The following is a 21,011-nucleotide window of genomic DNA, read 5'->3' on the forward strand; positions in this document are numbered from 1 at the left end:
TTTGAAAATTAGGAGATTTGATGCCAGTAGGGAGAGAACCACTGTGAAGGTAGGAGATCTTTTATTGTCAGCCAAATTTCAAGGAAAGTATAGATTATTTCCTAGAAATAAGGAAGTCTTTTTTTTTTTTTAATAAATTTTCTTTCTTTGTACTAACTTTTCTCCTGATATCTTACTTTCTTTATTCCTTCCCTTTCTCTCTCTCTCTCTCTCTTTTTTTTTTTGGTGCTGGGTATTGAACCCAGGGCTTTGTGCATGCGAGGCAAGGACACTACCAACTGAGCTATGTCCCCTGCCCTCTTCCTCCCCTTTCTAATTCTTCTCTATTACTCACTCTGCTTCTCTTTTGTGTTTGTTGTATCTGATAACTAGTTAGTAATACTGTATGTATTCTCTACCCTCTCTCTGTTGGCTTTTTCTCCATCTCAGTTATTTATTTCTCTTAGATTCTTCTTTTTCCCTTCCCCCTTTTTCTTTCTTTCCCCTTTCTCTTTTATTTATTTCCTTTATCAAGTTAATGTTATTAATTTTTAGGTCATAACACTCTTATATCACTGGATGGAATTGACATCATTAATTCTTATCAGGCTCCTAAATCATCTAGCTTTCCAGTACCAATTATCCTACTCTACAGTCCTATGTAGTTTTGTTGTTTCTCTTTTTTTTCTTTCACATATAAGGATTTATATTTGCAATTCCTCTGTTCCTTTAGTTTTTCTATGATTGCCTAGAAAATGAATGGAAAGAATAGAGCTGAGTTTGGGATAGATTCCTTCTTCATATCTGCTTAAGGTTGAAAGTATGAAGCTCATTGTACATTGTAAAGAGGAACCTCTTTATAGACCTATAAAGAAGGTTTATTGTGGGGAATCAAGAGCAGATTGGTGAGAGATTAAATGGTATGGGAAAAAAATGTTTCTGCCTAAAAAGTATTTTCAGAATCAGAACAGCAAAAATATGTAGTAATAGAATATCATTGTATTAAAAAAAACAGTAATGCTTCATGAGATTATTTGAATACCTATATGAGTATAGATAGGTCAAATTTCAAAATCAAGGGATTGCAAATGTTAGGTAAATAATTATACCATATGTATAGAAGGGCTTGCTCACTGTTGAGTGAGTTTGACAATTTGTGTAATGCCTAAGACTTTTCTTAGTAATTGATTCTTTGTTTTAATCTTTTATCTTTGAGGGCTAGAGATGTAACTTAGTGGTAGAGCACTTGCCTAGCATGAGCAAGGCCTGGGTTTGACCCTTAGTACTGCTCAAAAGAAAAAAAAAAGTATATCTTTGAAAAGAGAGAAGGATAATATAGATCTTAAATGAATATTTTTAAAGACGGTTCAGCCCTAAGTGTTACTAGAGATGAAAGAACACAGGATAGGATTTTTTTTAAGTTAAAATAAATACCTTTATTTTATTTATTTATTTTTATGTGGTGCTGAGGATTGAACCCAATGCCTCACACATGTAAGGCCTCTACTGCTGAGCCATAACCCTAGCCCCAGAATAGGGTCTTAAAGGAGGGGATATTACTAGGCAAAAACCATTAATACCAAAGGCCCAACCAGAGTTTGGCAAAATTGTACTGTGGGCAGTTTGTTTTGCTTAGGTTGATGTACAAGTTCAGATAATGAATGGTCAAGTTTTAGGAGATTTGGTTATGATTTTATCTGTGATTTGAAATGCCTTTTACCTGTTTATTTTGTCTTGATGACTACTGAAAATACAAATGTGATTGCTCCCATTTTCCCTTTACTTTTTCTTTATACTGTATGTGTGTGTATATATATATATATATTTTTTTTTTTTAAGAGAGAGAGAATTTTTTTTTAATATTTTTTCAGTTTTCGGTGGACACAACATCTTTATTTTATTTTTATGCGGTGCTGAGGATTGAACCCAGCGTCCCGCACATGCCAGGCGAGTGCATTACCGCTTGAGCCACATCCCCAGCCCCTGTATGTAAATATTTTTAATATCTGCATTTCTCTATTTATCTTGAGGTAGACACTAGGTTTGGGTAGAAAAATAATTCTGTAAGAGCCTTTTTATTTTTAAACTTATAAGGAGGGATAGATAGAATGAAGTAAAACTTAATTCCCATAGCTCTTTTCTGAAATCTATACCTCTCACATATTTTTGCTTAAAAGCTATGATTCATTTAAAACACTGTGTGTGACTCATGACATTTTGTTCACATCTTTTTTTGTTCCCTTCTCTTAGGGCATTGTTATTTTGTGGGGGAAATCTATGGATTTTAAAATTTTTTCCCTGAGGGGTTTATTCTTCCCTCTATTCTTCTAGGCTTTTTAAATGCCTCAATTTCCTCTGCCTGTCTGTTGTCTGGACTAAAAGGGAAGAAGAAAATAATTTTTTCTTTAAGTTTGATTATTTTATTCCCTGTAGCAAGTTAAAAACTTTAGCCCCCCCCACTCATTTTTTTATTGGTGAATTGTACCTTTACATAATTATGGGATTTGTTGTTACATATTTATACATGCATACAATATAACAATATAATTTGGTCAGTATGGCTCCCCAGCTTTCTCCCCCCCCCTTCTATCTATCTACTGACCTCCCTTTGATTTTCATGAGACCCCCCTCACCTTTCTTTTCCTTTTTTCTAGCTTTCACATATGAGAGAAAACATGACCCTTGACCTTCTGAGTTTGACTTATTTTGCTTAACAAGATGATCTCTAGTTCCATCCATTTTCCTGTAGGTGACATTATTTTATTTCTTTGTGGCTGAATAAAACTCCATTGTGTATATATACTACTTTTTCTTTATCCATTCATCCATTGATGGATACTTAACGCTGTTTCTGTAGTTTGGTTGTTGTGAATTCTGCTACTGTAAATATGGATGTGCATGTATCACTGAATATGATGACTTTAATTCTTTAGGGTAAATACCAAGGAATGGCTTAGCTGGGTCCTATGGTGGTTCCAGGTCTAGTCTTTTAAGGAACCTCCATACTGATTTCCATAGTGGTTGTACTAAGTTCCAATGCCACCAACAGTGTAAAAGTATTTTTTTCCATCCTCTCTAGCGTGTATTATTATTTGTATTCTTGATAACTGTCATTCTTATTGTTGTGAGATGAAATCTCAGTGTAGTTTTTTAAAAATTTATTTATTTTCATTAGGTATATATGACAGCAGAATGCATTTTTGATTTATTGTACACAATTGAAGCACAACTTTACATTTCTATGGTTGTATACAATCTAGCGTCACACCATATATGCAATCATACATGTACCTAGGGTGATGATGTCCGTTTCATTCCACCATCTTTCCTACCTCCATGCACCCTCCCTACCCTCCCTCCCCTTTGCACAAAGTTCTTTAATTTTTCCCGTGCCTCCCACGTCTCCAGTATGGATCAGCATCCATTTATCAGAGAGAACATTCAGCCTTTAGTTTTTTGGGGATTGGCTTATTTTACCTAGCATGATATTTTCCAACTCCATAATGCAGCTGCATCAATGTTCATAGCAGCTCAGTTCACAATAGCTAAACTGTGGAAGCAACCTAGATGCTCTCTAATAGATAAATGGACAAAGAAACTGTGGTATATATACACAATGGAATCCTACTCAGCAATAATAGAGAATAAAATTATGACATTTGCAGGTATAAGTGGATCTCAGTTTAGTTTTGATTTGCATTTCTCTAATTGCTAATGATGTTAAACTTTTTGATATATTTGTTGGCCATTTGTATTTCTTCTTTTGAGAAGTGTCTGTTTAATTAATTGCCCATTTATTAATTGGGTTATTTAATCTTTTTTTAATATTGTTATCATTATTTTACTTATGATTTTTTTTAAGAGAGAGAGAATTTTAATATTTATTTTTTAGTTTTCGGCAGACACAACATCTTTGTTTTGTATGTGGTGCTGAGGATCGAACCCGGGCCGCACGCATGCCAGGGGAGCGCACTACCGCTTGAGCCACATCCCCAGCCCTATTTATTCTTTTTTTAAATTTATTTTTTCTTTATATATTCTAAATAGCAACCCTCTGTCAGAAGAGTAGCTAACAATGATTTTTCCCCATCCTGTGGGTGCTCTCTTTTCACATTCCTAATCATTTCTTTTGCTGTGCAGAAGCTTTTTAATATGGTGCTATTCCACTTATTAACTCTTGGCATTATTTCCTGAACTTCAGCAGTTCTACTGAGAAAATAGTTGCCTGTGCCTATATATGCTGGAGTGTTGACTCTATATTTTCTTCTAGGAGTTGCATAGTTTCTGTTCTAATTCATAACTCTTTGGTTCATTTGAGTTGATGTTTTGTGGAGGGTGAAAGATAAAGGTCAAGTCTCATTCTGGTTTTATGCTAGCACCATGCAGTTTTTGTTGCTATAGTTCTGTTAGTATAATTTGAAGTCAGGTATTGTGAAACTTCCAGCATTGCTTTTTTTTGCTTAGAATTGCTTTGACTATTCTGAGTCTTTTATTCTCCCAAATGAATTTTAGGATTTTTTTTCCTAGTTCTGTGAAGAATGTCATTGCTATTTTGATTGGGATTGCATTGAATCTGTATATTACTTTTAGTAGTATGGTCATTTTAACAATATTAATTTAGCCTATCCATGAACATGAGAGGTCTTTCTATCATCTGAGGTCTTCTTCAATTTTGTTCTTCAGTGTGTTCTATAGTTTTCATTTTAGAGATCTTTCACTTGCTTGGTTAGATTTATTCCTAGGTCCTCCCTCCCCCCAAGACTATTTTGAATGGAATTGTTTTCTTGATTTCTTTCTTAGCAGATTTATTGTTGCTATACAGGAAAGCTATTTATTTTTATGTGTTGATTTTGTAATCTGCTACTTTGCCAAATTTTTTTATTAGCTTTAGCAGTCTTTTGGTAGAGTTTTTTTTAGATCTTCTAGGTATAGGATCATATCTTTTGAAAACAGTGATGATTTGATTTCTTCCTTTCATATTTTTTATCCCCTTTATTTCCTTCTTTTGCCTAGTTGCTCTGGATAGAATTTTTAGCACTATATTAAATAGGAGTGGTGAGGATAGACATCCTTGCCTTGTTCCAGATTTTAAAGGAAATGCTTTCTTTTTCCCCATTTATTGTGAGGTTAGCTTTATGGTGTTGAGTTAGGTTCCTTCTATCCCTAGTTTCTTCAGTGTTTTTCCTCAGGATTGGGTGCTGAATTTTTCAAGCTTTCCCTGCCTTTATTGAGCTAAGTGATTTATGACCTTACTTCTTTTTATGTGATAAATTACATTTATTGATCCTTGTATATTAAACCATCCTTTTTTTTTTAAGAGAGAGTGAGAGAGGAGAGAGAGAAAGAGAATTTTTAATATTTATTTTTTAGTTATCGGCAGACACAACATCTTTGTTGGTATGTGGTGCTGAGGATCGAACCCGGGCCGCATGCATGCCAGGCGAGCGCGCTACCGCTTGAGCCACATCCCCAGCCCCTTAAACCATCCTTGCATCTCTGGAATAAGAACAAGTTGGTTGTGATATACGATATTCTTATGTTGTTGAGCACAATTTGCTAATGTTAAGTATTTTTGAATCAAGTTCATCAGAGATATTGGTGTGTAGTTTTCTTTCCTTGATGTGTCTTTATCTGGTTTGGTATAATATGATACTGGCTTTATAGAATGAATATGGAAATGTTCTATCCCTTTCTATTTCATGGAATAATCTGAGGAGTATAGGTATTAGTTCTTTAAAGGTTTGGGAGAATTTTGCTGAGAATCCATCTGGTTTAGGGCTTTTTTTTTTTTTTTGGAAAGCTTTTTATTACTGCTTCTATCTCATTACAAGTTATTGGTCTGTTTAGGTTTTCTGTATCCTCTTGATTCAGTTTTGGCAGATTATGTTTGTCTAGAAATATCCTTTTCTTCTAGGTTTTCCAAAATTAGAATATGTTTTCATGGTAGTCCCTAATCTACTGGATATCTGTGATGCCTGTGGTGATTTCTCCTTATTCATCTCTAATTTTATTAATTTGAACTTTTTCTCTTTTTTCTTAGTTTGACTAAGAACTTATTAAACTTAACCTCTTAATGTGCTAGTCTTTTTTAAAAAAATATTTTATTTTTTAGTTTTAGGTGGACACAATATCTTTATTTTATTTTTATGTGGTGCTAAGTGTCAAACCCAGTGCCTCATGCATGCTAGGTGAGCACTGTACCACAGAGTGGTGTACAATTCCAGCCCCAATGTGTTAGTCTTTTCATTTCTATTTTTAATTGTAGGCTTCCCTTAATAGAATGGGCATGCCATTTTCTTTCAGTAATCATGAGTAACCAAAATGGTTATTTTTCTGAGAAGGGTGGTATGGTGAGCAATAAAATCATTCCTCAGCTCAGTTCTGGACAAAGAATTAATTATAAATTCTTCCATGGTGCCTTGCTAGAAAAGGTCTTTGTAACACCTCTAAAGTATGACTCTGTGTGTGTGTATGTGTTTAATGAGACAATAATCAAGTTTTAAAGAATGGAGAATCATCTCTCTCTCTTACCTGCTTTCTTCAGGATGATGCTCGGCAATTATTTGTTTTAGCTGGCAGTGCTGAAGAAGGAGTAATGACTTCAGAATTAGCAGGAGTGATTAAACGGTTATGGCGAGATGGTGGGGTACAAGCGTGCTTCAGCAGGTCCAGGGAGTACCAGCTTAATGATTCTGCTTCATAGTAAGTAATTTTGCTTTACGAAACCATAACAGAACAAACATCATGGCCCTAGAGAAAGTTCAGTGCCCATCTCTAAGGAAATGTTTAAGTAATAGAAACTCTAGAAGTTTATAGGATCCTTTATTAAAGATGATCTCAATTTAGGATTATAGAGGACTTGGTCATTTATATGATTTGGAGAAAAGAGTTCCCTCATAGAATATAAATGGGAGATTTAGCACCACAAAATTAGCTTCATGGTATATTTATAACAAGCAAGCAAAGGAGAGACATCCAGTGTAGCTGAGCCTGGATCTCTTCCAGCTCTATCTAGTAAGTTCCCTGTGCATAAGGGCTTGGCACTGATAGCAGCTAGAGGGGTAAATTAGAATTGTGACACTCCTTTTCATGCAGCCAGTTGTCTGTGTATGGGCTGCATGCTATGATTTCTCTGGTACTAGTCACCACTTACAAATGTTTTGCCAGATTACAATAATAGACTTTATTATAGAAAGAGAACATTGAGTCATAAAATGAAGTTTGAAGCCTTTTTTTGTTAAGGAAATTTTCTTAATATTAGTTTTAGAAAATTGGTAATTAATACTTAGGTTGCCTATTATATGTCATTCCATTTTGACCCTGTACACATTTGTTTTAAGATCTGTAGTTATTGGTTTTTTTCATTAAACTTTTTGGGGGAACTTGTTGAGTACTTGATATCTGTGTCCTTCTCTGTACTAGATAAAAGCATTTAAACATTAGGTAATTCCTCCATTATTATATTTTCCTATTTTCCACATTCTTATTTTATCATATATTGTTATAAAAAATTAAATGATGTTTGAGAAGCTTGCTTATGACTTTGGAAATATTTCAGGATTCTTGCCCAACTTTTAATAACATTTTTTAGTTGGAGATATTAATTTAAATAATTCTCCCATGGTCATCAGGGATAGATTTTTTTTTCTTTTTTTTAATTTGTTTTAATTAGTTACACATGACAGTACAATGATCTTGACATAGGGGTAGATTTTAATTGCTTTTTTCTATCATAGATTCAGTAAGCTCTGGATCCTCAAACTACATGTGATTTACAAAGTTGGGTTTTTCCCTCCATAATTGTTCATCTAAGCTTGACTCCTTAACATTAATGGTAATATTTGGTTACATAGAAGATCTTTAATGATTCAGTTATATTGGTGCCATGTGTTCTTCAGTTTTTCAGCTTGGAAATCGGTGGAGAATTTGGCTTTGTGTCCCCCTGCCCACTACCACCACTGGGATTGAACTAAGGAGCACTCAGCCACTGAGCCACATCTCCAGCCCTATTTTATTTAGAGACAGGGTCTGACTGAGTTGCTGAGTGCTTCTCTTTTGCTGAGCCTGGCTTTGAACTCTCAGTCCACCTGCCTCAGCCTCCAGAGCTGTTGGGGAGAATTTGGCTTTGAAGCAATCTTTTAGTTATTCCATTGAACAAAAATTAAATTTTTTTTTTATATAATTTGTTTTTTACTTAGTTTAAAAAAAACAAAAACAGGCTAGCAGCTGTTTTCCTAGTGGTAAAGCGCTAGTATGCAGGAGGCCCTTGGTTTGAAAACAACCCCTACAAATTTATAATCCTGCTTCCTGAATTAAAACAGGAAATGTTCATTCTTACTATAGTTTTCATCATTCAAATGCCATTCTCTAATGTTCCATCAAGAGGTTAAACATGCAAATAACCTATTAGGCTTAAATGACAACTTTTGACAACTTTGGTTTTTCTACTGTAAACTTCAGAAATTTTTCTTGAATAACATTGTCATATTGTTTTATAAATTGGCCTGCACAGTGTAATTCTGTAGAATTAAAACCACTTTTGTTAGTGTATGCATAACCTACTTTAAATGTCCTATGCTAGGTTTATAGTTTTCCTGATTAATATTCCATGATACTGAAGATCTGATTTTGTTTTGCTACTTTAGTAACAGGTTCAGAATCTACTTTTGGCAACGAATTATTTAGTCTGTTGACTTGCTATACACATGATTGGCTTCATCAGGTAAAAATAAATGTATTTATTTTTTAGTTACCTAAATGATCTGGATAGAATATCCCAAAACAACTACATTCCAACTCAGCAAGATGTTCTTCGGACAAGAGTGAAGACCACAGGCATTGTGGAAACACATTTCACCTTCAAAGATTTATACTTCAAGTAATTATTAGCCTTTTTGCTAAATAAGCCTAACACAAACATTAACCTTTCTTACATTAAGTAAGCTTCTAAGATTTGTCTAGGCAATATTCCTTTGTTTAGAAACTTATCATATTATTAGCCATTATCTGAATGTTTTAACTAATGGGAGCCCAAACATTTCTTTTTTTGTCCAAGTAGAATAAAATATTTGATGCATTTGGAGGAAACTAAATTCAGAATTAAATTGTAGTTCACCTACCAATAGAATCAATCATGTGATTACCAATTTGTATTACTTTTAATTTTATTCTCTTTAGCTACTTTTTGTTAGTTTGAAAACAGACATTGAATCTTTAGAATGATAAAAATACTAAATGAACGTAACTTTCTGATTAGTTATGTGGCTTCGTTCTGCCATTTTTATATTAAATTTGAAATAACAGTGTCATTCCTTTCTTACTGGTTTCCATTTTACTTTAAGGAGATAGATCTAATATTGTGATGGGTCTTGGATTGATGTGTGCATAGAATTATCAACTAAGTTCTTAGTATAGCACAGAAAGGAAAAAGAGCTTGAGGGAATAGGTCTTTGGGGGCAATATAATGACATAAACAGTGATTGGATTGTTTTAGAGAGTAAATTCTAGTATTCTAAAACAAAGAATTTTCTTATAGAATTAGTAATTAATTCTAAAACAAGCCGCAGCTTGCCTCTGTGTTAATGGTCTTTTATAAATAATAAAACAGTCTCTTTGATTCCCATTTTCTGCTTTTGTGACCTTTGAGATTAGGAGTGAATTTTTCCCCTTTGATACATGATGTACTTTTTGGTTTCTTTATGCTTATAGGTAGAATAGGATAGCATTATTCTGTACAAAGGTAAATAACTACTACCACGGATCCTTTTAGTTTTCTTTTCTTTGAAATAGTTGCCTTCCAGAATTTGTGAAATCCATAGATATTTATGTATTATTGGGTACCAGTTGTGGCCTTGAAATTGTAATACACCAAACAGATTTAAAACCTGCTGCAGTATATTAATAGTTAAGCTGAATGTTTTTAGAATAGGCTACTTATCATTCTGATGAATTTATTTAACAAGAGCAGCAAAACCCACATGGAATAGCTAGTGAAACCATAGGAATGAAATGTCTCTTTGTGTACTATAAAATTAGCAATTTTTTATAATTAAGTGTTTTGACTATTATTTGTTTAGTGTGGGAAACTTTTGTTGATGTCATAGATTGTTCTTTAGTTAAGTAAATCCTGTCTATCGGATCAGTAGCAGATTGAATTAAAGTGCCACACCACTTTACTATTGACATGTAGAGATATCTTGTTATGAAGTACTATCATTTCTTCCTTTTCCTCTTCTCTCTAGGCAAAACTACTATCCATTTATTCAAACATTTATTGAGCATCTACCATATGCAAGGCATTGTGTAATTGCTTACTTGCCTCTCAGTTATGAGGTAATGTTTATAAAATGTTGATCTGTCAGTGAATGATATTGTAAATGTTAATATGTACTAAAAGCCCACCTTGGAACTTCACAGTGTTCTACCAGATTTATGGACTTTATGGAAGAAAATGCGGGAGTAAACTGGAATTATTCGTGCACTGGTCTCCCCTTGAAAGAGTTCCATGGTGAAATATGTGGTGTTAATCTTCCTACAACCTGTGATCTGACCCTTTGTTAAAGCCAGCTTGTTATTGCATTATTTCAGGTGTCATGCATGACCAGAGTTGAATAAAGAACTGTGCAAGAGCCGGGTGCGATGGTGCACACCTGTAATCCCAGCACCTTGGGAGGCTGAGGCAGGAGGATTGCGATTTCAAAGCTAGCATCAGCAAAAGCAAGGCAACTCAGTGAGACCCTGTCTCTAAATAAAATACAAAATAGGGCTGGGCATGTGGCTTAGTTGCCAAGTGCCCCTGAGTTCAACCCCTTGTACCTTCCCCACCAAAAGAACTATGTAAGATCAACCAAAAGAAGGGTTGGTCATAAATAAGATGAATATTCCCTTTCAAATGTATATCAAGAAAACACCAACTCTATCTTATATCTTTCGATCTCTGGGGGGTAAATAATCCTGGAAATTTAGGTCCTTAGATATTATAGATCTGATACAATAAACCAGTATAGCAGAGTTTAGCCTATAAAGTTGTTATCATGATTTTAAGAGTTTTATTTATCTATTTACATGCATACCTCATCAGATCCAGGTGGCAGCTAAAAGACATTGCTGAGTGTAGGTGACCCTGGCATTACAATAAATAGGTGAGGACACTATTCACAGAAATTCAGCACTTTACTAGAGAGTGGTGGACTAAAACTAATCTGTGGTGAAACAAAGTAGTTGAATAATTGAAACTTCATGTTATTATTAATTAGGTTCAAGAAAGACTTGGAGCTGGAAAATACCTGGTTAAGGAGTTTTAAAAAATACCGGGTTCTTTGTCCCACCATAAAATATAATTTATTATTATTTTTTCATAATTTTTCTCTCAAGTATTTTGACTTAACACAGGGAAAACTAACTTGTGAATCAGTAGGAAGATGTTGGAAAGCAGAATACAAATTAGAGACTTAGAGACAAATCATTCTGAGAGGCAGGGTGGTGGGATGGATGAGTATAGATGCTAGAATTCTTTAGGGTGCTTGAGTCTGGATCCCCAGTCCCCATCCTTATAGTAGTGTGCTTTTGAGAAAATTATGACATATCTATGCCTTAATTCATTCATCTGTAAAATGAGGTTGATAACAATAGTACTTTTGGGATGTTAGGACAGTAGAGTAAATGTTTTTAAGATGTCTAGGGTAGTGTCTGGCACAATGGTAAACACTCAATAAATACTGGTTTTATTATGATTGCTGTTATCTTAAGCTGTATTATTCAGCTCTTCATTTTTTCCTTTCTTTGTCCTCTCTTTCCTTTAATTCATTTCTGTGCTTATTCTGCTGACTTTTGGCATGTCCAATAAAAGATTTTATAGGGAAGAACCTCAACTATCTATCTAAATGAGAATTTAAATTATTCCTAAATTTTATTTTCTCATTTTGCTGTTTTTAACTTTTAGTCACAGATAATTATTTTGACTACATTTTATCTGCTCCTTGTTTGTCTTTTCTATTACAAGTGAGATTTTGAATATGTAATAATGGAAAGATTTTTAATCATTACAGTTTAGGGGTTGTATAAATATGATCTTGTTGAATTTGTGCTTTTTTCTCCTTGCTCAGGATGTTTGATGTAGGTGGCCAAAGATCAGAACGAAAAAAGTGGATTCACTGTTTTGAGGGGGTAACAGCAATTATCTTCTGTGTGGCCCTCAGTGATTATGACCTAGTTCTGGCTGAGGATGAGGAGATGGTATGTTGAAGCTTCTGGTTAAAAGCCTGTCTCATGCAGTCAGGAAATGGAAAATAACTCTCAAAATAACTGGGTGTATCCATTTGTTCACTAAAGCAAAACTTAAGATCCTTAGTTTTTCTGTGTGTCAGTGAGAGTAGATTTTCAAAATTAATTGTTACATCTCTTAAAAAGATGTAATAGCCCTCATTGAGTATGTGGACAGGGATAAATGGTTTTCTTGGTTTGTCCTTCTTCTCACCAATAATTATAAAAATGAGGACTGAATCAATTTTGTTATTAGTGCCTGACATATTTCCATGAATCCCTTTCACTGCTTTAAAACCTGTTGGTCTGTTTTTTTATTAAATTAAACCATTTTTTAATCCTCTTTTTTGCTTCTGACCTATTCTTCTTTTGGGGGTACTGGAAATTGAACCCAGGGGTGATTTACCACTGAGCTTTTACCACTGGAGCCAAATCCCCATCCCTTCATATTTTTCATTTTGGTTGTAAGTTCTGTGTCGAAGGAACCGCTGAGCTAGAGCCAGTCCTCATTTTGGGATAGGGTCTTGCTATGTTATTGAGGCTGGCCTTGGCTTTCAGTGCTCCTGATTAAGCCAGTCCCCATCTTTTTAGTCCTCCTGCTTAAGCCAATCCCCAGTAGCTGGGATTACAGGCATGTATCACCATCCTGGTTTGATTTATCAACCTTTGATTGTTTTTCAGAACCGAATGCATGAAAGCATGAAATTATTCGACAGCATTTGTAACAACAAATGGTTTACAGACACTTCAATCATTCTCTTCCTTAACAAAAAAGACCTTTTTGAAGAAAAAATAAAGAGGAGTCCATTAACTATCTGTTATCCAGAATATACAGGTACGGGTTTATGAAAGATTTTATTGGATATACATATCTTAGGTCAATACTTCAGTGACATTCATCCAACCAGTTTTTGTTGTGGGTGTTTATTTGTTTTTGTGGTACTGAGGATTGAAGCCAGGGGACTTTACTACTGAACTACATCCCCAGCCCTCTTTGTTTTTTATTTTGAGATGGGGCCTTGCTGAGTTGTTTAGGGTCTTGCTAAATTGCCTAAGCTGGTCTTGAACTTTCAGTCCTCCTGAGTCAGCCTCCTAAGTAGCTGGGATTACATGCATGTGCCACCATACCTGCCTGTTTTTTGTTTTAAATGTTTCATATATGCCCTTAGGGAGAGTATTCACTAGTATTGGTATCAGCATTAAGCACAATGATTAAGATCCCCTAGGAGCTGGGGTTGTGGCTCAGTGGTAGAGTGCTTGCTTAGTGTATATGAGGCACCGGGTTCTATTCTCAGCACTGCATAAAAATAAATATAATAAAGGCCCATTGACAACTAAAAAATATTTTTTAAAAAATCTCTTAAGTTGAGTACTATTGACATAATCAGGTTTTCTATGTTTACCTTAACTTTCTAACCTCATTTTTTGAGGAGAGTAAACAAGGATAAATATTAAAATTTGGTATATGTTCACAAAGATAAGATGCATTGTGTTCAAGAAACTCAATCTGGTTTTAGAAAGAGAAACATAATTTTATTGTAGTGCAAAATGTGCATTGATAGAAATAGAAAGAAAGAAAGAAAGTGGTTCCCTCCTATGGAGTCAGCATAATCTTTTCTTAGAAGAATGGCACTTGCATGAGCTGTTAAGAAGATGAATTAGAAGTCATCAGGCAGACAGGAATAAAAGCATTTTTTAAAAAGGAAATAGCATATTTGACAATATGGAGGTTACAAAAATGACAGGACTTGTTCTGGAACCTTGTGTTATTATAGGAATTTAAAGTGGTAGGAAAGCAGTGGTTAGATGGTCAGGAATGAGCTAATGGAGAGACAGTGAAGAACAGTTGGAAGATTTTAACTGGGGTGCATAAGGTAGCATAAATACTGCTTTAGAAAAACTGTGCAATAAATGATAATAAATATAGCTAATAGGGGAGCTGAATTACGAAGAACTTTGCCAGAATGTAGATAAAAACTTTTGGTGGGGACCCAGGGATCGCTCATATAAGCCAAGGCCAAGAATATAGATAGGTCTTTGAATGAAATTGGAACTAGGAAATATAAAGCTGTTAGGTATGCTGGAAGTACTCTTTATCCTTATCTGTTTCCTTCCTGCGTCTCTTTTTTATTCCCTTTCTCTAGTTATCAACTTTTTGTTTTACTTAGTTTTACAATAAAAGATGGCCTTGCCTGAGTTTTTGTTTCTTCTCCCATTAGAAAGGTTGTGTTGGGATTGCTTGGCCTTAAATTTGAATTCCTGAGATAGAAATTCTGGCCATAGTTCAATCAGGCTAAAATCTATGGGCTTAGTCATTGGAGGTGGGTGGTACAAACATGACTACCAAGGCTTCACCACTATGAAACTTGGAGGTCAGAGTCAGGTATTCCCAGGAGAGAACTCTTGTTAGCTGAAACACTATAAGTGCTTTCTATAAGAAAGGGAAAGGGTATGGCAAGGGTGAAGAAATGGGAAGAGTTAAAGGAACCCATATTTCTGTCTCAATTGGATATATGTGCTATGATCTGAATTCATATTTAGGATAGTTATTTTGAAATATCTATGGAACATCCATATGGAGATGTGTATTAGGTGGCCTAGGAACTTTGGAAGAAGTTGGGTTAGATATATATGTGTGTGTGTATCCATTTTGTTGTTGTGAATTTGACAATCCTAATTTCCTTTGTGCAATTAGTGAAATTAGGTGGGAAAAGAAGGAATTAAGAGTCTAAGAAGGGGGCTGGAGATGTGGCTCAGCGGTAGCGCGCTCGCCCGGCGTGCGTGCGGCCCGGGTTCGATCCTCAGCACCACATACCAACAAAGATGTTGTGTCCGCCGAGAACTAAAAAATAAATATTAAAAATTCTCTCTCTCTCTCTCTCCCCTCTCTCACTCTCTCTTTAAAAAAAAAAAAAAAAAGAGTCTAAGAAGGATGGATGGATAAACAATTGTGGCATATACATACAATGAATGTGATTTAGCCATAGAAGGGAACAAAGTACTGATAGTTGCTCCATCTTGGATATATGTCAAAAATATACCAAGTAAAAGAAGCCAAACATAAAAGATCACATATTATGTGAATTCCTCTTATGTAGAGTATCTAAAATAGTTAAATTCATAGAGATAGAAAGCATGTAGGTGTTTACCAGGGGAGGAGATATGGATAGCATGAGGAGTGATTACTTAATGGGAACAGGGCGTTTCTCTGGAAGGTAAAAACAAGTTTTGAAACATTAGAAGAATGATAGTATAACATTATGAATATATCAAATGATATGAAATTGTATGCTTTAAAATTGTTATGTTGGGTGAATTTTCCTTGATAATTAAAAAGCAAAATGTGTAAGTAATCTTTTTGTTTGGGTATTGGGGATTGAACCCATAGGTGCTTAACCACTGAGCCACATTCCCAGACCTTTTTGTATTTTATGTTGGGACAGAGTCCCATTAAGTTGCTTATGGCCGGGCTGGGGATGTGGCTCAAGCGGTAGCGCGCTCGCCTGGCATGCGTGCGGCCCGGGTTCGATCCTCAGCACCACATACCAACAAAGATGTTGTGTCCGCCGAGAACTAAGAAATAAATATTAAAAATTCTTTAAAAAAAAAAAAAAGTTGCTTATGGCCTCACTAAGTTGCTGAGGTTGGCCTTAAACTAGTGATCCTCCTGAGTCAGCCTCTTGAGCTGCTAGGATTACATGCATGTGTTACCTCACCTGGCAGAGTCATTGGTTTTTGGACAGAAGGAAAGACATCTCTAAGTCCAGAGAGCAGATATTGGTAACTTTTAAAACTAGCTGGTAGGCTAAAAAGTTGAGGTATACTTTAAATCTCATGGCCTCTATTTTCTCAAGAAAGTAGGAATTGACATCTGTTCAGAGTAAGGAACACAGGGAGGTGAGAATTAGATGAGTTTATAGAAAGGAGCCAAGTTTTTAGGATGGGAAGAGAAATCATACTGAAGTAACAGGGTTAGCATTAATTATGAAGGGCCTCTGGGAGACTTCACCAAGGCAAAGAGCCTTCATTATCATATCCATTTTGTTGTTGTGAATTTAACAATCCTAATTTCCTTTGATTTCATTAAAGATTCTCACAGTTCTGCTGAGCATGGTGGTGCTTGTAATCCCAGCGGCTCAGAAGGCTGAGGCAGAAGGAACATGAGTTCAAAGCCAGCCTCAGCAAAAAGCAAGGTGCCAAGCAACTCAGTGAGACCCTCTCTCTAAATAAAATACAGAAAAGGGCTGGGGATTCAGCTCAGTGGTCAACTGCCCCAAAGTCCAATTCCTAGGACCAGAAAAAAAAAGATTCTCATAGTCCTGATTTACCAGTTATCCATTTTGACTGAATATGATTTACATGTCACTCATTTGCGTCCTTTAATTTACTGTGGGTTTCCTAGTCCTGATTTACCAGTTACCCATTTTGACGAATATAATTTACTTGTCACTCATTTGTGTCCTTTAATTTACTCTGGGTTTCCTACAGAGTTCAAGAAACCTACTATAGACATTTACAAAGTTGTCTTCCTTCAGTTCTTTAAATATTTTCTTTAATTTTTCTTTTTTTGATAAATTCTTCTTCGTTATCAAATTTTCTTTGTATTCTTGGTGGTTGATACTTTTGGTCATGCTTGATGTCATTGAAAACATCCTCTGGTTTAGTGGAATAAAAGTGTGTAATGGCTTTTTTGAGTTTCCCTGACCTTGCATTCGATTTAAAAAACTACTTTTACTATCTTCATAAAGGGCACAAAATGGTGTAAAAGGCAAATATTTTGGCACATGCCTGCAATCCTAGCAGCTTGGGAGGCTGAGGCATGAGTATCTTGAGTTCAAAGCCAGCCTCAGCATCTTAGTGAGGCACTAAGCAACCTAGCAAGACCCTGTCTCTAAATAAAATATAAAAAGAGCCTAGGGATGTAGCTTAGAGGTTAAGTGCCCTGGGTTTAATCCCCTATACCAAAAAAAGAAAAAGTTATAGATGTTACTGAAAACAGGGTTTACTTGTGGTTTTCTGATCCCTCCTAAAAATAACAGCTTTATTAAAATATAATTCAGAAACTATAAAATTCACCTTTTAATGTGTATAATTGGGATCCTCTTACCTTTTGCACCTGTTGGTTTATCCCTTTGGTGGTTTAAATTATTACTTTTAACATTCTGAGGCTAGAGGCTGGGATTGTGGCTGAACGGTAGAGCACTTGCCTAGTACTCATTTACTCAACATCCCTGACCCCAGAGGCCCTGGGTTCGATCCTCAGCACTACATAAAAATAAATAAAATAAAGGTCTTGTGTACAACTACAACTAAAAATTAAATATTAAAAAACGGGGGGCCGGGGGCTGGAGTTGTGGCTTAGTAGTAGAGCACTTGCCTAGCATGTGTGATGCACTGAGTTCAATTCTCAGGACCACATATAAATAAATTATAAAATAAAGGTCCTTGGACAACCAAAATAATATATATTAAAAAATAAAACTCTGAGGCTAAGCCCTCTTAAAAGTGGGATGATTTTGAAAAGAAGTATGCCTTATCCTTTTGAATTGTTCATTTTAAGATCTTTCCAAGTAGCACAGGCTGTCTTTGACCTTTTCAACAATTGTGTTTTCTAGAAATGCACCCTCCTACTTCCCTTGGTTACTTTTATACTTTCTAGATTTTTTTCAGCTGAAATATCTAAAGAAAGGGGATAGAAAAATTTGTTATTTTCCTCAGTCTTTGTGATTATTTTATTTTAGTTTCAATGGGAGATTGCACGAATGAAGAATATAATGAAGAGATATAAAATTCTGTTGCATCATGTTCCCTTTTTTCATAAGGAAATGGATGGCCTGACTTAATTGAGTTCAGCTGTTATAATTTGCACTGATAATATTGAGTATCTGTTTTAGGTTCTAATACATATGAAGAGGCAGCTGCTTACATCCAGTGCCAGTTTGAAGATCTGAACAGAAGAAAAGATACCAAGGAGATCTACACTCACTTCACCTGTGCCACAGACACCAAAAATGTGCAGTTTGTTTTTGATGCTGTTACAGATGTCATCATTAAAAACAACTTAAAGGAATGTGGACTTTATTGAAGAGGGTGGATGTTAGTAAAAGGTAAAAACATCATACAGTTTTGCTAAAGTGCTATAGTATAATCTCTTGGCTTTGTAAACTTTTTCTAATTAAGAATGTTGTTCTTTTCTAGCTACAGCAGTGTGGAGTGTTGAGACCAGACATCATTTGCTGTCTCATGGGGCAGCTGCAAGCATGACGGGACCAGGGAATGGCAGAAGCATGCAGAATCTTAGCACTCTTTAGCACAATTTTCTGTATTAGGGAACTTTTAATTGACATGAGATACTCAAGTCAGACATTGGAATTGGAACAGCTGTAAAGCATGGTTTCATCATCAAGACATCACTTGGATTTTATAATCTTAAATTTTAGGGCAGATCTGAAGTTGAGGTGCTGCATTCCAGAACTTCAATATGTGGCTTACTTTTTTTTCCCCCTTCTTAACAAATTCATTTCTGAAGTTTTTTTCATCAAGAGAATAACTCATTACTAAATTTTACTTCCTTATTTGCAAAAGAATCTTTATTAAAACACAGTCTTAACTATGCATATGATGTCACCAAATTATCTTGAAAATATTCCTCTTAATAGGAACTCTTTGTTTTTAATTCCTGGTGTGGTCAGAATATACATCAATAATTACTTAAAATTCTGTCCAGTTATAGGGACTATAAATACAGCTTTTTTGAATGCAATATTATACTTTGTGTTCAAAGTAAACTGTGGTGGTTTCTAAATGGTAATTACATTGGAGAGGTCTGCAATACGATTCTAGCTCTCTTTTTTCTTTAAGCTTATGTGGTTGAAGGTTAACCTTGTTTTATGCTAATTACCAAATTACTAGGTACATGCTGATGTAGTATGATAAAGTCAGCTTCTTGGATATGGACACACCCAGGGCAGCTGTTAATTAAAAATATAAATTGCTAAATTCCAAACAGAACCAGTGACTTTGCTGCTACATATCTCTAAATTGACCACTTTGATATTCTTGCTTGTTTGTCTCGGTCATAGGGAGTTTTATATAAAGTGCCCCTTGTTTTCCATCTGTGGTCTTTTTTGTTGAGAGACATCTATAAAGTATCTTAACAGTGCATGCTTTTACTTTGTAAATGTGGTGCCAAATCCCTGTTTGCCATTGTTTTACTGAAGTAATGTTAAATGTAGTGATCCTTAGTAAGTTCTTTTACCCAAACTGTTGCATTTTAGGACTTTTCCACTTTGTCATATGTACAGATTTTAATCTGTTATAGTTGGCAGCAGTATTAAAATGGTGAGTAAAGAGTCCAGGTTTGCTCCTGTTTGTAACCAGTCTTTTTTCTGGAAGCATTGTCTTCTGTTTATTTTTACCAGTGCTGAGTGTGCTTCGCCTTTGTCTGAGAGTGGGTTCAGGTAGAAGTGTTCCTTCATAGACTATTCCCTTGGTGTAATAGTATTGTTGAATCTTGACTTTATGGATGAAGGTTATATGTCCTGTCTGTGTACAAGTAATATGCAGTCATAATCTGTCCTCCAGATTTGCATTTTGCTGGCATAGAGCTATATTTACTTTAGCCTAGAGTCTTTTTTGTTTAATGTACAGCAAATGTCATTAAATACTGAGCAGACCATTTGAGAAAGGCAAATGAAGAGAATGCATTTTGAGCATTTCAAATCAGTAATTTGAGCAGTGCCTTTTGGGGTCCAATCATTTTTAATTGGATTCTGTTTCATCTTTTGCTTTGGCCTTATTCATTGAAGGTTGGTGGTTATCAAAGCTGCTTCAAAAAGCAAGCCATAGCAGTTCAGGGTCTTCAGTGGGAATTTTTTTTTTAAACTTCTTATTCTTTTTGGAAAATCATAACTAAGCAGATGGTATAGCTGTATTATGAAACACAGTTTTCATTAGGTGTAGAAAACTTGATCTGAAAGAAAATTATTAGCTTCAATTGGTGTTTGACTTAATGTAAATATGGGTTGATAGGTCTAACTCGTTTTAAATATTTCCTTTCCTTACTGTATTCTTCTGTAATATAGGATCATTTGGTAATTAGTACCAGTGAAATACTGTTTTTATAGTTTTTCTATACTGTGGGTTTAATGGAATGGTATTGTTGAAAATCTAAAATAATAGATAATCCAAATTTAATTTTACTTTGAAATGCATTTTGTATTTTCATTTGAATGTCTATCTGATGGGTGTTTTGTGTTTTTTTTTTTTAAGTCCTTCTATTAACAAAAATAGTCCTCCACTTTTCTGTCTTGACAACAGTCTATTTGCTTGAAGATCATTCCTACCATACCATCTCAAGTAACTTATCTAAATATACATCCCTTGAGGATAGATGAGAGGCAGTTTAAGCCAGCGGTTTTCAAGTATGACTTGAGTCAAAATCACCTGGACATATCTGAAAAGATTGAATTTTGTCTGGTAGAGTAGTAATTTGTAACTTTCAAAAGATGATTCTTATCAGCTAGGCATTCAAATTACTAATTAATATTTTGAAATAAAAGATCTTTTCTTACAACAGAGCCAAAAATGTGGGGGAAACATCACATCTACTAGCCTGGACAGAGATTGCAATTTTTAATCGGAGAAGTTAAAAGTTACTCTCCTCCTCAACCCAGAATGCTAGAGATTTGTAATGGATAATGTTTCTGAATTTGGGTGACCAGACTTTTGGGCCATCTAAGAAGTTGGCATAATTAAGAAAATTAAAGTTT

General features: G+C 35.0%; 1 protein-coding gene across 1 annotated transcript in view; it reads left to right on the forward strand.

Annotated features, from left to right (window-relative positions):
• Positions 1 to 20,398, forward strand: part of Gnai3 (G protein subunit alpha i3) — a 44,927-nt gene extending 24,529 nt beyond the window's left edge. The window contains exons 4-9 of the mRNA XM_026402816.2: positions 6,524 to 6,681; positions 8,729 to 8,857; positions 12,084 to 12,213; positions 12,922 to 13,075; positions 18,135 to 18,347; positions 18,439 to 20,398. Coding sequence (XP_026258601.1) covers positions 6,524 to 6,681; positions 8,729 to 8,857; positions 12,084 to 12,213; positions 12,922 to 13,075; positions 18,135 to 18,325 — 762 coding nt within the window. The 3' untranslated portion in view covers positions 18,326 to 18,347; positions 18,439 to 20,398. The remainder of the gene's footprint in view (positions 1 to 6,523; positions 6,682 to 8,728; positions 8,858 to 12,083; positions 12,214 to 12,921; positions 13,076 to 18,134; positions 18,348 to 18,438) is intronic.
• The last annotated feature ends 613 nt before the right edge of the window (positions 20,399 to 21,011 follow it).

The sequence above is a fragment of the Urocitellus parryii genome, chromosome 11, assembly GCF_045843805.1.
Source record: "Urocitellus parryii isolate mUroPar1 chromosome 11, mUroPar1.hap1, whole genome shotgun sequence".
Taxonomy (NCBI): domain Eukaryota; kingdom Metazoa; phylum Chordata; class Mammalia; order Rodentia; family Sciuridae; genus Urocitellus; species Urocitellus parryii.